Genomic DNA, 13,225 nt, shown 5'->3' on the forward strand with positions numbered 1-13,225 from the left:
GCTGCCGCTGACGTGCTTCAGATGAGCATCAGAAGTCAGTGGAAAATATAATAGGAACCATCGGCAATTGTATCATCCTGATGATGAACAATATGCGTGCAATTCTGACGGGCTGGTGAACTCTGCCTGTCGTCAGCGTGTTGAGGTTTCAATACAGCGCCAGGCAAGAGGCTATTGTTTGCTGGAGCTCAGAGCACCCTCACAGCTCGGGCTTCCGCGGGCCCCCTCCTGGCATGCCGCGTTCCTGCCTCTTGAAGGTGCTTGTTAGAAAGGATCCACAAATATAGTAAGTAAACATCAAAGGGGCTTTGATCCGCACGGCTTTCAACAGAGCAGGAGCCCCTGAAGAAAGGGCCAAGGCCTTGGATGAGGGAACTTAACATCGTCAATTTGAGCGCCTGAGATGTAAGGCTGTTTGAAGTGGGGGCGTTTTGGCCGTGCCTTCAGACGAGCAAGCGTGGAGGGAAAGGAAGAGAAGTGCCTTTGGAAAAGGCACGCTCAGATCTGCTTCTCTGCTCTTTACTGATAGTCAATAAACCCCTTTAAAGAATCAGGAGATCAAAGCCTGCAACCTCCTTGGGCCATGGCTTCTGCCACCGCCCACCACGCTTTGTTTTCCTCTGGGGCTGGAGCCCCTGAGCTTGGCTTATCCGTGTCTCTTGGGCCCTTTCATCCTGCTGCCCAGAGAGGCTGGGCCTGGGCCACAAGAGGTGGGTGGAGGGATAGGGGGGAGAACGAGCCCAGCCTCTCTATGCGCTGACAGCCTAGATGCAGACTGTCTAGGGCTCAGAGAAACACCCAGTGTCGTGGGAGAAGCTGCTGTGACACACCCCTCAGGGGGACCCTCCTTCTCTAAGAAACCGATGGAGAGAGTATCTGGGTGTCCAGAGAGCTAGAAAAGCCTGGAAGGAGCTGCAGGCACATCCCCACCTCCAGAAATCATACCCCTTATCCATTTACCCAGTTTATGGCAGCTGCCACCATTTGTATGACTCCAAAGCAAAGAGGGAGGGGCGGGGAGCCTACAATAATCATGGGAAGTCATTTAACATCTTTGAACTTCAATTTTCTCATCTGCGTAATGTGAATAGTAATAACCGATCTGCCTACCTCATGCAGTTGTTGTGAGGGTCAAAAGAGAAACTTGGTGTGGAATTGCTTCAGAGCCCACAAGTGCTGAAGACAGGTGAGGAGCAAAGGATAAATACCAGAGAGGAAATCTTGCCCGGTTGGCTGAGGTACTCCAGTCCAACGCTCACACACAGTGAGCACTGATTTACAAAATATCGTGGAGGAGAAAATGGTCTCTTGCTTTCGCTACCTGGAATTGTTGTTCTAACTTGTTGTTCCACCGGGTCAAAGTCTTGTGGGACCAGAGTCTATGTCTTACGTCTCTCAGCCATCCCCACCCCTGTGTTCCACACTGTGTTTACATCTCATTAGTGCCTGATGGCACTGCTTAATTGCGCCTGAATATAAGGATGAACAGGGATCCCCAGCCCCAGAAGTTCACTCTCTCCCAAAAGATAGACTCCTTCTACCTACACCTTGACCCCTGTGTCTTCTTCCAAATTTACCCCATCACTCCCTTGGCCCCTGTGTCTAGCTGTGCTGTTCCATGCTGGACACCGCTGGCTGGACTCTGCCTCTTCTCTGGCTTGACAACAATCCCAATGTGATCTGAGCGTCGTCCCTATGCCTGGGCCTCGTTAACCTATAGAGTAATGGTGACGAACATGGACTCTGGGGTCAGGCTGCCTGTGTTCAAACTCCTGACTCTGCCACCTACCAGCTCTTTCATCTAAGGCTGCCTGCTTAATATGTCTGTAAGTGGGGATAACAATGGCATATACCTCATAGGGTTGTTGTGAGGATCAAATGACGAAATTATTGGCCTTAAATTATGTCTGGACCATAGTGAGTGCTTTCTAAATGTTTGTTAGATAATTAAGTAGCCCTGTTTATAAGAGCAACAAGCTTTACATCCCTTGCAAAAGGACCTTCACTGACCCCTGACCCATTCCCACCTCACCGACCTCTGCTTTTCTTCCAGAGCTGGGCCTGCAGAAGAGAGGATGCTGTCTGGTGCTGGGCTACATGGCCAAGGACAAGTTTCGGAGAATGAATGAAGGTCAGTGAGAACCTGCCCTCGCAGGGGAGATGGGGAGGGAAGAAGTTGTACCCTACTACTATGGTACCAGGAAAAAGAACCTGGGCCGTTTCAGAAAGGACAGTGGACAGATCAGTTTGGTTTCCATGAAGCTGTTCAGATAGTAACATGGGGAAGAGTAGCTAATGCCTGAAACACTGTATGCTGATTCACGAGCATTCTTCATATGCTATCTTCCCTCCTCCCTTTGCATCCCCTCCTTCTCTTCCTCTCTCTTTGCTTCCTTTTGTTCCTCACCTACCCACCCAGTGCAATTAAATCTGCTTCTATTATCTTTTCTCATCCAGACCTCTCTGCCCTTTTCCTTAATCATTCACATTTCTTGGATGCTTATTGAATTAACGGCACCTCACAGGGCATTTGGGAGGATACTATAGAAGAATAAGGCAGAGCTTTTATTCTCAAAGAACTTCCCCTCAAAAAACTGCCCTCTTTTCCAACTCCGTTGGCCCTACGTCTCCCACTTACTCATAAGCCATTCTGCCTTCCTCTAGCACTGGGTCTTTCCTCTGAGGTTTGACTGGGCCACAGAAGGCTGGAGGAAGGTATTGACATTGATGTGGAGGCTAGGATGTGAGAGGAGTGCTGTCACTTATGGGCCTGCTGTAATAAAGAGCCAATCCCCTCATCCCCAGCCATCTGTCTCTGTGCAGTTAATAACCCTCTCCATCAGATGCCACAGACTGTTTGTCAGGATTCAAAAGTAGGTAAACAATGGCTGGGGATGCCATTTATTCAATAAAGTCAGACAAATGAAACCCTGGCTTCTCACCAGCCCAGCTTGCCGTGAGCCGGGCCCCTCCCCACCCAAGGCCCAGGGTCCCTGCAGCCTCATTCCCATTCCAGGCATGGAAAAGGCAGCTCACCTGTACCATCTCTAGCCCTAAAGTTAGACCATAGCATAGCTCCAGTGCCCTCTTCCTATGTTCCTCAGCTGGCTCTCCTCCCAGCCCACAGACCATGACACACACAACCCCACGTGCTCCCCCCCAGACCTAATGCCTCACCAGCTGTAGGTTTGTTGCCAGCACACATCATGCTGACAGTTTGACAGCGGTTAAGCCAGCGCAATTAGACATGAAGAGTATCACCTCCCCCGTTTCACTGCCTGTCTGTGTAAGAAGGCAACAGTCTCCAGAAGCTGCTTCCTCTCTGTCGGAGCTCCGTGGCTGAGCACAGCCAGGGTTGAGGGCTGCATCTTCTGCACCCCGCCAGTCAGCACCCCTTCCTGACTGCTCTCTTTCTCAGCCTACCCCTCACTTCCCAACACCGCCTTCTTGAGAGCCAAGGCAAGTAACAGCTAATCTGTGGAAACTGACAGCATGTCTCTGTCCATGGTGCTGAATAGACACATTCTCTTGCTAGCCATGCTCATTAGAGAAGCTGAAATGAGGTTCACAGGGAACAGGGGAGCCAAAAAGTCAGGAGTTGGACTGGATTTGAAAGCTCAAGCTCTGAGTGTCTGACCTCGGTAGAAGGATACTGACTCAAGATCTTGGGGCCTAAAAAAAAATCATATCACAAGGCTGATGAACACGATTTGACTCCCCCCAGATTTTCACAAGTGACTTGGGCTGCCATAACAAAATACCATAGACTGAGTGGCTTAAACTCAGGAATTTATTTTCTCACAGTTCTGCAGACTGGAAGTCCAAGATCAGGGTGCCAGCATGGTCAGGTTCTGGTGAGAGCTTTCTTTCTGGTTTGCAGGCAGCAACCTTCTCACTGAGTCATCACATGGCAGAGAGAGAGAGAAAGAGTGCTCTGGTGTCTCTTCTTACAAAGACGCTAATCCTATCAGATCAGGGCCCTACCCTTATGACCTTCTTTAACCTTAACACTTTTGTAAAAGCCGTATCTCCAAATACAGTCACAATTAGGGGTTAGGGTTTCAACATAGGAGCAGGGGGCGGGGGCAGCAGGGGAACAGAATTCAATCCATAGCAAGGAGTTTAAATACATTTGCCATAGCAGAAAGGTACGATGGTGATACTCTGAACCAGAGGTTAGGAAAATGGTAAGAAAAATAAATGCAGCCTTAATATCTCCTTAAATTTTGTTCAAGTAAAGAAGGAAGGAAGAAAGTCAGGGAGGACTCGAGGAGGACTTGGAAACAAGACCAGCACCAGATTACTTCTGAGGACAGTTAGCCTTACTTTGTGCAACAACTAAGCTAAGGCAGCATTTTAAACTGTTTTTTTCTTGTTAAAAAGGGAAGATGCCAGAACAATGCGTCTTCTCTCTAAGTCCCCTCTTCAAACATACACAATCCACACAAACGGGTTATTCCTTTCAACTGATTGTGGTCGACCTGGTTAGGAATGCTTTACCCCAACCTATACCCTCCGCCAGTGAAGACAAACTGAGAATCAAGCAGGAGGAGGCAACAGAGCCATCAGCAATAGCCAGGAGGTAACAGAGCGGCTAACCCCCCAGCCCTGCCTTCCTCTCTGCCTGTGGTTCCCGCCCCTCCCAAATGCCCCGGCACACATTCAGGCTTACACACAACAGCACATACAGTAGCTGCTGCTGCTTCTGGGTAAACAAGGAGACAAGGGGGTGGTAAGCAAGTGAAACCACCATGTGTGAGGAGTTACAAATCTCAGCTAACAAAGAGGAGACAGGATAGGAGGTGGGTGAGTCACTGGGGCAGAAGGAGAGTTGCCGGGGGTGGGTAAGCTTTGGCTCTGGAGGGGTGGGAGGCATGAGGAGGGGAGGTGGGAGGGGCCTGGAAAGGAAAAGAATGTTTCTCTGCTCCCACTCCAGCCAATCTTACCACCCCAAGTGCCATATTATACACTTTTTTCTCTTTCTAAAGCTCACATGCCCCAACTCCAGCATGTTTGCACATAAGAAAAAAGCATCAGCAAGCATGGGGAGCTGTTTTATGTTTTATAATTATCTTGTTCCAATACTCAAAATGCTTATAACTTCCACACATTAATAATTGAACTGGAATAGCAGCTATGACATAGATCAAGAAACAGACACCTCTGTCCACGCTGCACTACACTCCTTGCTATAAATTGAACAATTGGTAAAATAGTTTTAAAAATTATAATTTTTTCTCCCGGGTGTTGGAATTAGTGAGATATTGGAACAATTAGCTGCCTCTTCCATCAAAGATAAGGTGGTGAGCATTATATCTGCAATTTAGTATAAAAATAAAAGACTAACTAGTGCTGTATTAAAGCATGTTCGTTCTGTTTAACAGTATCTAACGGGGTGTCTGTCACCCAGGGAGAAGTCGTCCCCTATTTCATTTCCTTCCTTATTAATTTGGTATCTTTTTATTTTCTTTTCCTTCCACTCTCCCCTCCTCACTACACTCCCCCAAAAAATAACAGCTTGAGAAGAAGCAAGAGAGAAATAATGAATGAACAGGAACTTTATAGATCTGGGGTTTATCATAAGCTAGAGTAAACGCAACCGGTGCCGTTAAACTACAAAAAGCAATACAAAGAAAACACTATTCAAAGATCATTTAGGGAGGCACGTGATAGTTAATGAGAGGTTTGTTCTATTTAGGAGCATGTAATAGCTTCTCGGGTAGAATCTGCAGCATTTGCAGGAATGGAGGTGGTTGGTAAAATGTGTGTGTGTGTTCTTTCCTGTTTGGACTCAACACATCTGAGGCATCAAATGGAGATATGGACAAAAATCAATGAAGGGCTGACAAGAAAGGTGCAAATAAAGACAAACTAGGCATGGGACTATTAGATTTGTTTGACATAATTGTCTTCATGTGATTAAGTACATGGTGCTTTAAGTAGGAACTGCTGGAAGGAGATCATTTATTTATTCATCAAACATTCAAAGAATACCCACCATGAAAATAATACCAATTTTTCACAGTAAGTGCCAGCCACTGTTCTAAGCACTGGAGCTTTAAAAGTAAATAAGACACAGCCCCTGCCCTCACACTCCCAATAAAAACACACAGGCGCATCTCAGTGTTCCTGTCACCTCCACAGGAGGTCCTGCTAGACCACCTCACTTAAACCAGATACCCGTCTTCCCCCCACCATTGTGCTCCGTGGTGACAACCAGCCTATTTACTTTGTGCCACTTACTCTAACTGATGATTATTCATTAGACTGTCCCACCTAAGAGTTCGCTTCAGGAAGACAAGGATTCTGCTCCCTCATTTCCTTGCCAGTCCCTGGGCCTTAGCCCAGTGTCTCGCACATAGGGAGTAATCAATTTCGATTTAAGTAATTAATTAGTGCCAGGAGTGACAATGGAGGAACACCCAAAGCCACCCACAAGGGTAAGGTGGGTCCGGAGAAGGCGCTCAGGAGGCAGAACGTCCTGACGTAGAGCACGAGTCTCCACATCCCCAGCAGTTCCATAAGCCTTACCTCTCAGCCTCTCCTCCGAGGCCAGTGCTACAGTCCCTCCTGGGAGGCTAGGACCCGGGCAGGTCAGCCGAGAGGAGGGCTAGGAGGCGAGGCCACCAGTGGTGTTGTCCGTCCTGTACCCGCCTGCCCTCCTTCTTCACCCCTCCTACTGCTGGGCCACCTTGTCATCTGGGGCATCACTAGGCAGGTATTGCCCATCAGATATGCAAGGGGAACTGCTCTAACATCACACACACACACACCCCATTCCCTTTCCTCTTTCCATCCTTCCCCGATTACCTGATTACCCATTTCTCCTGAAGAGCCCAGAACCACTCACCTGCTCAATGCACATCGCTTACCCCGGGCGGATCCTATCCAAGGGCAGAATAGGGAGCTCTCACGTGGTGTCAGATGAGGGGCTCTGCTCGCCTCTCAGAAAGCCCAGTACTCCTCTGTGTTAGAACCGTGAGCAACTCTAGCGACTGCAGCACAACCCACCCACCCAGGGAGATCTGGGAGCATGGAGGGACTTGCCCAGGGTCAGTAGGAAGTTGCTGGAAGAGCCAGGACTACAGCCCAGCTCTCCTGACATCCAGTCCAGCCCTCGTTGAATTCGGGAAGAGGAGGCTGAGGCCGTGATCGGAGGGGAAGCCCCTAAGGCTTTGACTTGAAAATACAGAGAAAGTGGAAGGGGCAGGAGAAAACGGGGGCAGAAGACAGGAGACTCTCCACCTGATGTGGGAGAAAATCAGGAAAGACGTGGGGAGGGAGACACAGGCCAGGGAAGACCCTTTCTTTCTATGGAACCAGAAAAGGCTACCGGGCCCTAGGACTCTTGAAGGGGGAAATGAGGGGGAAATGAGGAAGAGGATGCTTAAAGGAGGAGAGGGGAAGCCGCGAAGCCCTGGCCTCCCTGCCCGGGCATCCCTTCAAGGCCAAGGTGGGCCTGCCCATGAGGCTCTCGTCCTCCCTCCTCCAGCTGCGCATCTGGTGGGCGGCAGAGTCCCCAGACCTTCAGAATCACAGGGACCGGCTGCTTCTCCCTGCTCAGTGAAGGGAAAGCAGATATGCCTCCCAGCACTGTCACTTTCATCTTCCCAGAAAGAAACAAATGCAAGTGATTAGCAAAGGCAGCTTCTGTTCACTGGGGGTGGGCCACTGCGGGAGGGGCGGGAGGGGCTGGAGGGGCCGAGGAAGGAGAAGGCCTGCTCCACGGGCCACTGGTCCACACAGGCTCAGGCTGCAGCACAGCCCCTGGGGGCACCATCATCCTAGGCCAGGCTCTGCGTGCGAACGTCCTTGCCTCTCAGCCTGTGAGGGAGACAGAGCCCTGGAGGATGAGAATCCAGGCATCTTGAGCAGCTCGGGAGTTCTCTGAGATGGCAGGGGCACCCGTCCTCTCTTCCTGCACCCCTGTTCCCTAATCCTTAAGAATGAGTCTAACAGGTCCACTGCTCCCGGTCTGTCCCCTCACAGAGTGATAAGGAGGAGAGGTGGCCCATGGGCATGTGTGTGGCCTGGGGCAAATCCCTAAACCCCCGGATGATAGATAACCTCCTTGTGGGCAAAACGGGGTAATGTTGGACATGATCTCCCTTAAGTCTTTGAAATGTGATGATTCAAAACTCTACCCTGGCTCTCAACACCCTGCCACACCCTCTTCTCACCCCCCACCCCATAATTTTAAATGCTTTGGTCACCAAAGGAACCAGCACTAGGAAATTCAGCAGCCTCAGAGGCAGATGTGTGTCTGTTTCTGTCTGTCCTTAGAGAATGAATTCGGGCCCATGTCAGCTGTACCGTGGGTGGCTGGGAGGCATCGAGCTGGCCTGCAGGACAAGCGGCACTTTTTTTTTGGTGGGATGGGCAGGAGGCTGGTGGTCTGGACTTGGCCCGGGGACCTGACCCAGGGGAGGGTGGGTCGGCTGACACTCGAGCTCCTCGCCCTCTGCCTGTCGTCCCCCAGAGTCTGGCTCATGCTGAGGGCCTAACATCATTTTCCTGAGACAGTCCCTTCACCGCCTGCCAGGGCGCCCTGGATACTGGCTAATACTGTCATTTTGTTAGTTGGAGCTTTTGGGTGCATTTCTTCTTATTTCATTTTTCTTACTGATGTGTTTTCTTCCACTGGGGCTGCAAAGCTTGTTATTTGTATAAAGTCCCTGTTTATTATTTATGGCAAGACTCAGATTTCCAGGGCGCTTTATGATTGTTATTTAATTAGCTCAGCGCCTTGGAACAAGGAACCCACCATTTCCATTCTCCTGCCTCCATCTGACGGTGGATTTCGGAGCTTTTCCCCAGACCTGTTTCTCCAGACACGAGTCCTACCAGGAGACCTGCTGCTCTAAGGCGAGCTGGGGGCCATCTAGACCACAGACCCTGCCAAGCTCCTTTTCAGACTTCAGTTTCCCTCACACCCCTATCCAATCCTCCCCAGGACCTAGAAATGTTACCTCCCGAATATCGCTCGAATCCGTCCACCTCTGCCCATCTGACGGTCAGCGCCCTTACCCACCGCCAACCCCCTGACCAGGACTAAAGCTGTGCTCTCCTAACTGGTTCCTTGTGTCAATCAAGCTCAGCCCCTTCCCTCCCAGTTCTTCTTCCATCCTTTAGCCACAGCAGTATTTCAAAATGCAAATCTGAAAATGCCACTTTCCTCTTGAAAATATTTCAATAGCTATTACCGGTAGGGAAAATACCCAAATCCTCAGCATGTTTTATAAGGCTCTCTGTGACCTAGTTCCTACCAACCCCTTTGGCCTCATGTTGCCCCCTAATACTCTGTACTCCAGTCACATCAGCGTGCTTTTGGCTCCTCCAACAGGGCATGCTCCCACCTGCCATACAACCTTTGTCTACGCTGGTCCCTCCTCTTAGGATACTGGCCACACTCGCCACACCCCATCCCCAAACCTTCACATAGTGACTCCTGCTCAACTTTCAGATCTCAGCTGAAGTATCACTTCTCCAGTGAAGCCTCCTCAGACCCACCCCTCCCCAGTCTCAATCAAGTTTCTGTGTTACATGCTCTCATATTTCTTTCCATCCAAGGGCTTAGCTCAGTCTGTACATAGAAGTTCATTTTGCAATTATTTAGCTCAGACCTGTTTCCCTTCCCAGTCTGTAAGTTCTGCTTGGTTTCCATTATCTCCCAGGATAATGTTTCATGGCATCATGTTTGCACAAAGTAGACAATGAAAGAAGAGCAAGGACAGTGAAATTTTCTGCCCCTGGTCAGTGGCTCCCAAGATGCTGGGACTGGGCAACTTGAGAATCACAGAAGAAACATTAGAAATCACCTGGAAAAGAGGAAGCCGAGACTCAGGACAGTGACGGGCTTGGCCAGAACAGCACAGCTGGCGAGAACGGTACAGCGAAGGCTTGAACCCAGGCTCCTGAGCCCAAGTCCACTCCCCTCCCCACCTCACTGTGCTGAGTCCTTGAAATGTGGGCATGACCGGTTGAGCAGGTCTATCAGGGAGGTCTGCCTGCTAAAAGTGTGTTTCGGGCCTTAGGGTTTTTTTTGTTTTTTTTGAAAAACCAGGTCTTCCATTTTTATTTTAGGCATTCAAGCTTTGCTGCCTAGAGCTTATGTTTACTTTAGAGGTAAAGAACTCTCATTTTCTTGGACCACTTCTGGGGAGGGGTGGGCAGTGTTTTGAAAGAGACAAGAAGCAAGGACCTCTGGAGAAAAGGAAGGGAAGTAGGTTTTTTGGATACAGGGGTATGTTTCGACATGAAACATACCCCTGTGAGCCCAGTACTGTGCCGGGTACAGGAGCTTCAGAGGCTGGATACAGCCTCCGTCCTCAGGAACTTCATCCTCCACTTGGAGAGATTAGACCTATTTCAGGTCAAGTTGATTTTGTGGTTGTTTTGGTTTTGGTTTTTCTCTTTAGCCTTGTGGTTAGTATGCTTAATGGTTAAGCACTGTGGCTTGGGAGGCACAGAAGTTTAGGTATCGTCAGAGCAGGTTGAGAACCATATCATCAGAGATTCTCAAGGCCAGAAGGGACCCAAGGTCATCTAGTCTACACCCTCTTCTGACGGCTCAATATCCCTGCCAACTACCAATCCACGTAAATACTTTTGAATACTGTGGTGCTGCGTGCTCATTCATTCACCAACCATGTATCAAGTGCTAACTCCATGCCCAGCCCTGTGCCGGGCCCTTGGCATGTAAAGACACAGTCCCTGCCCCAAGGATATCACAGCAATTACAGCACAGTGTCATAATGGCTGTAACCAGGTGTGTAAGGAGCTATGGGAACAGAGAAGGGGAATCCAGTCAAACTGTAGGCCAAGTGAGCAGGGCCCAGGAAAGCCTCCTGGAGAAAGTGATACCTGAGCCCTGGGAACAAATTTTATTATAAGAGGCTATTGCAACACATGCACCGCAATGTTCATTGCAGCACTATTTACAATAGCCAGGACATGGAAGCAACCTAAGTGTCCATCGACAGGTGAATGCATAAAGAAGATGTGGCACATATATACAATGGAATATTACTCAGCCATAAAAAAATATAACGCCACTTGCAGCAACATGGATGAACCTAGAGATTGTCACACTGAGTGAAGTAAGTCAGGCAAAGAAAGACAAATACCATATGATATCACTTCTAGGTGGAATCTAAAAAAATGATACAAATGAACTTATTTACAAAACAGAAACAGACCCACGGACATAGAAAACAAACTATGGTTTCCAAAGGGGAAAGGGGGGGAGGGATAAAGTGGGAGATTGGGATTAACAGACACACACTACTATATATAAAATAGATAAACAACGAGGACCTACTGTATAGCACAGGGAATTCTACTTAATACTCTGTAATGGCCTATATGGGAATAGAATCTAAAAAAAGAGCTCATATATGTATATGTATAACTGATTCACTTTGCTGTACACCTGAAACTAGCACAACATTGTAAATAACTATACTTTAGTAAAAACTTAAAAAAAAATAAGAGGTCATTGCAGCCTACGCTTGAATCCCTCCAAAGACAGGAAACTCACTGCCTACCAAGGCCATGGGCAGCTCCTCGGCTAGGCTCTTATAAAGGAGTTTCAAATAGAAAACACCCCTTCAACCCCGAGAGTCTACAGTTTTGTCATTCCGGCTGCACTGGGGACAATGGGACCGAGTGACAGGTAGCAGCCACGGGCCAAAATCCCGGGGTCTCACCGCACGCCAGCTATGCCCTGAGTAGACATCCTTTGCTCTCTCCGCCTCCCCTTCCCCATCCTCAGCCAGCCCCAGAGGCTTCATCACTGAATGCTGAGACCCTCCCTCCACCCCCCTCCCCAGGGAGGGACAGTGAATAAACGAGGGTGCTTAATGGCCTGCGGTGCCATAAAGTTTTAGAGCTGTGTGCCGGAGTGAGCAGGTTCAGGCTGAGATGAATTATCCAGACCTTTTATCAAAGGAGAGTCAATAAAAACCTGAAGGAACTTGCCCCATCTCCTCGGAGTGGCCGTGTCACACCGCCGAGCCCCGTGCTCTGGAAATAGTAATCGGCGGGTGCATCTCCCCCCAATCCATCTGCTTTCTTCCCTATGCCTTCCCTTCTCCAATGTATTCGTTTCCATGGTGACTGTGTTGTTACTGGTATGGGAGGAGTTTAATGACATTCAGAAGTACCAGATCAAGTCCATTTATATAATGGTTTGAAATACACATAATGGCCTGTGGCATATAGGACACGGTGACAGTTTCAGTAACTGCGTACAGACTGTGGGATAAATAGAGCGATGTGACACTCCCCCCAACCCCCAAATCAAACGTACCAGGAATAACCACTATTCTTACTACAAGAGCAGAACTTCTCAACCATTACTCAGGAAAGGGTCTCAAAACACAACACCAAGCTGTTCTCTCGTTGAGGAAGGATGCTGGCCAGACCGTGGGTCCTCTGTACCTGCCAAGGTTTGACCAGGGTGTCGGGTGGGGCAGGTGCAGGGGAGAGGATGCACCGTCCAGAGGAGTGGAAGAAGCCGTCCTGCCCTGGGATCCTCAGGCACCCCCCTCGGCCAGCCCGCGGTAGGACATGGGCTTCAAGTGCCTGTGCTTATGGTTCCTTTCTGTCAGATTCAGAAAAGACTCATCAGGCACCCACTGTGTGCCTGGTGCTAAGGGCGATGTGGTGATGAAAAACGCATAGAGGATGCCCTTATCTTAGCTCAGGTTCCCCCAGAAGCAGACCCTAAGCACGGACTCATCCAGGAGGTGCAGAAAGCGCCAGAAGGACGGTAGGGCATTGACAAGAGAAAGGGAAGGTGTCCAAAACAGAGGGTACCATCAGGTCCCTAAATGGGGGGCAGCTGGAGCCTCATCCCAGTGGGAGGCTCTGGGAAGTGCTGTGGAATCCATGCCTCACAGTCAGGCCACCCAAGGATCAGGGTATCTACAGAGCACTCTCGCCAGTAACTGGCTGAGGGCCGCTCGGGTCGGGGTGTTCGTTCCCTGGCACTTCTGTCCTGCTCTTTGCAAGGACAGAGTGGCCTCTGCAGCTGAAGAGAAAGACCTCAGGAGAAGGGCAGCAGGTGCTGGCAGTGGGGAGTCGGCCTGAGGGATACAGGTGGGGCACTGGCAGAGTTGGCTACAGCCCCCAGGGAATTTTGAGTCCAATGGGGAGACAGGCATATAACGAAATAGCAGAAGGCAGGGTGGTGGGAGAGCTAGAGGGGTGTGCAGGTGAGATG

The 13,225-nt window shown here is 49.6% G+C and overlaps 1 protein-coding gene across 4 annotated transcripts in view; it reads left to right on the top strand.

Moving 5' to 3' along the window:
- Nucleotides 1-13,225, top strand: part of KIRREL3 (kirre like nephrin family adhesion molecule 3) — a 557,121-nt gene that overhangs the window by 430,697 nt on the left and 113,199 nt on the right. For all 4 annotated transcript variants that reach the window (XM_059930073.1, XM_059930070.1, XM_059930072.1 and 1 more), the window contains exon 3: nucleotides 2,054-2,131. In XM_059930073.1, coding sequence (XP_059786056.1) covers nucleotides 2,054-2,131 — 78 coding nt within the window. The remainder of the gene's footprint in view (nucleotides 1-2,053; nucleotides 2,132-13,225) is intronic.

Source organism: Balaenoptera ricei, chromosome 8 (genome assembly GCF_028023285.1).
Source record: "Balaenoptera ricei isolate mBalRic1 chromosome 8, mBalRic1.hap2, whole genome shotgun sequence".
NCBI lineage: Eukaryota > Metazoa > Chordata > Mammalia > Artiodactyla > Balaenopteridae > Balaenoptera > Balaenoptera ricei.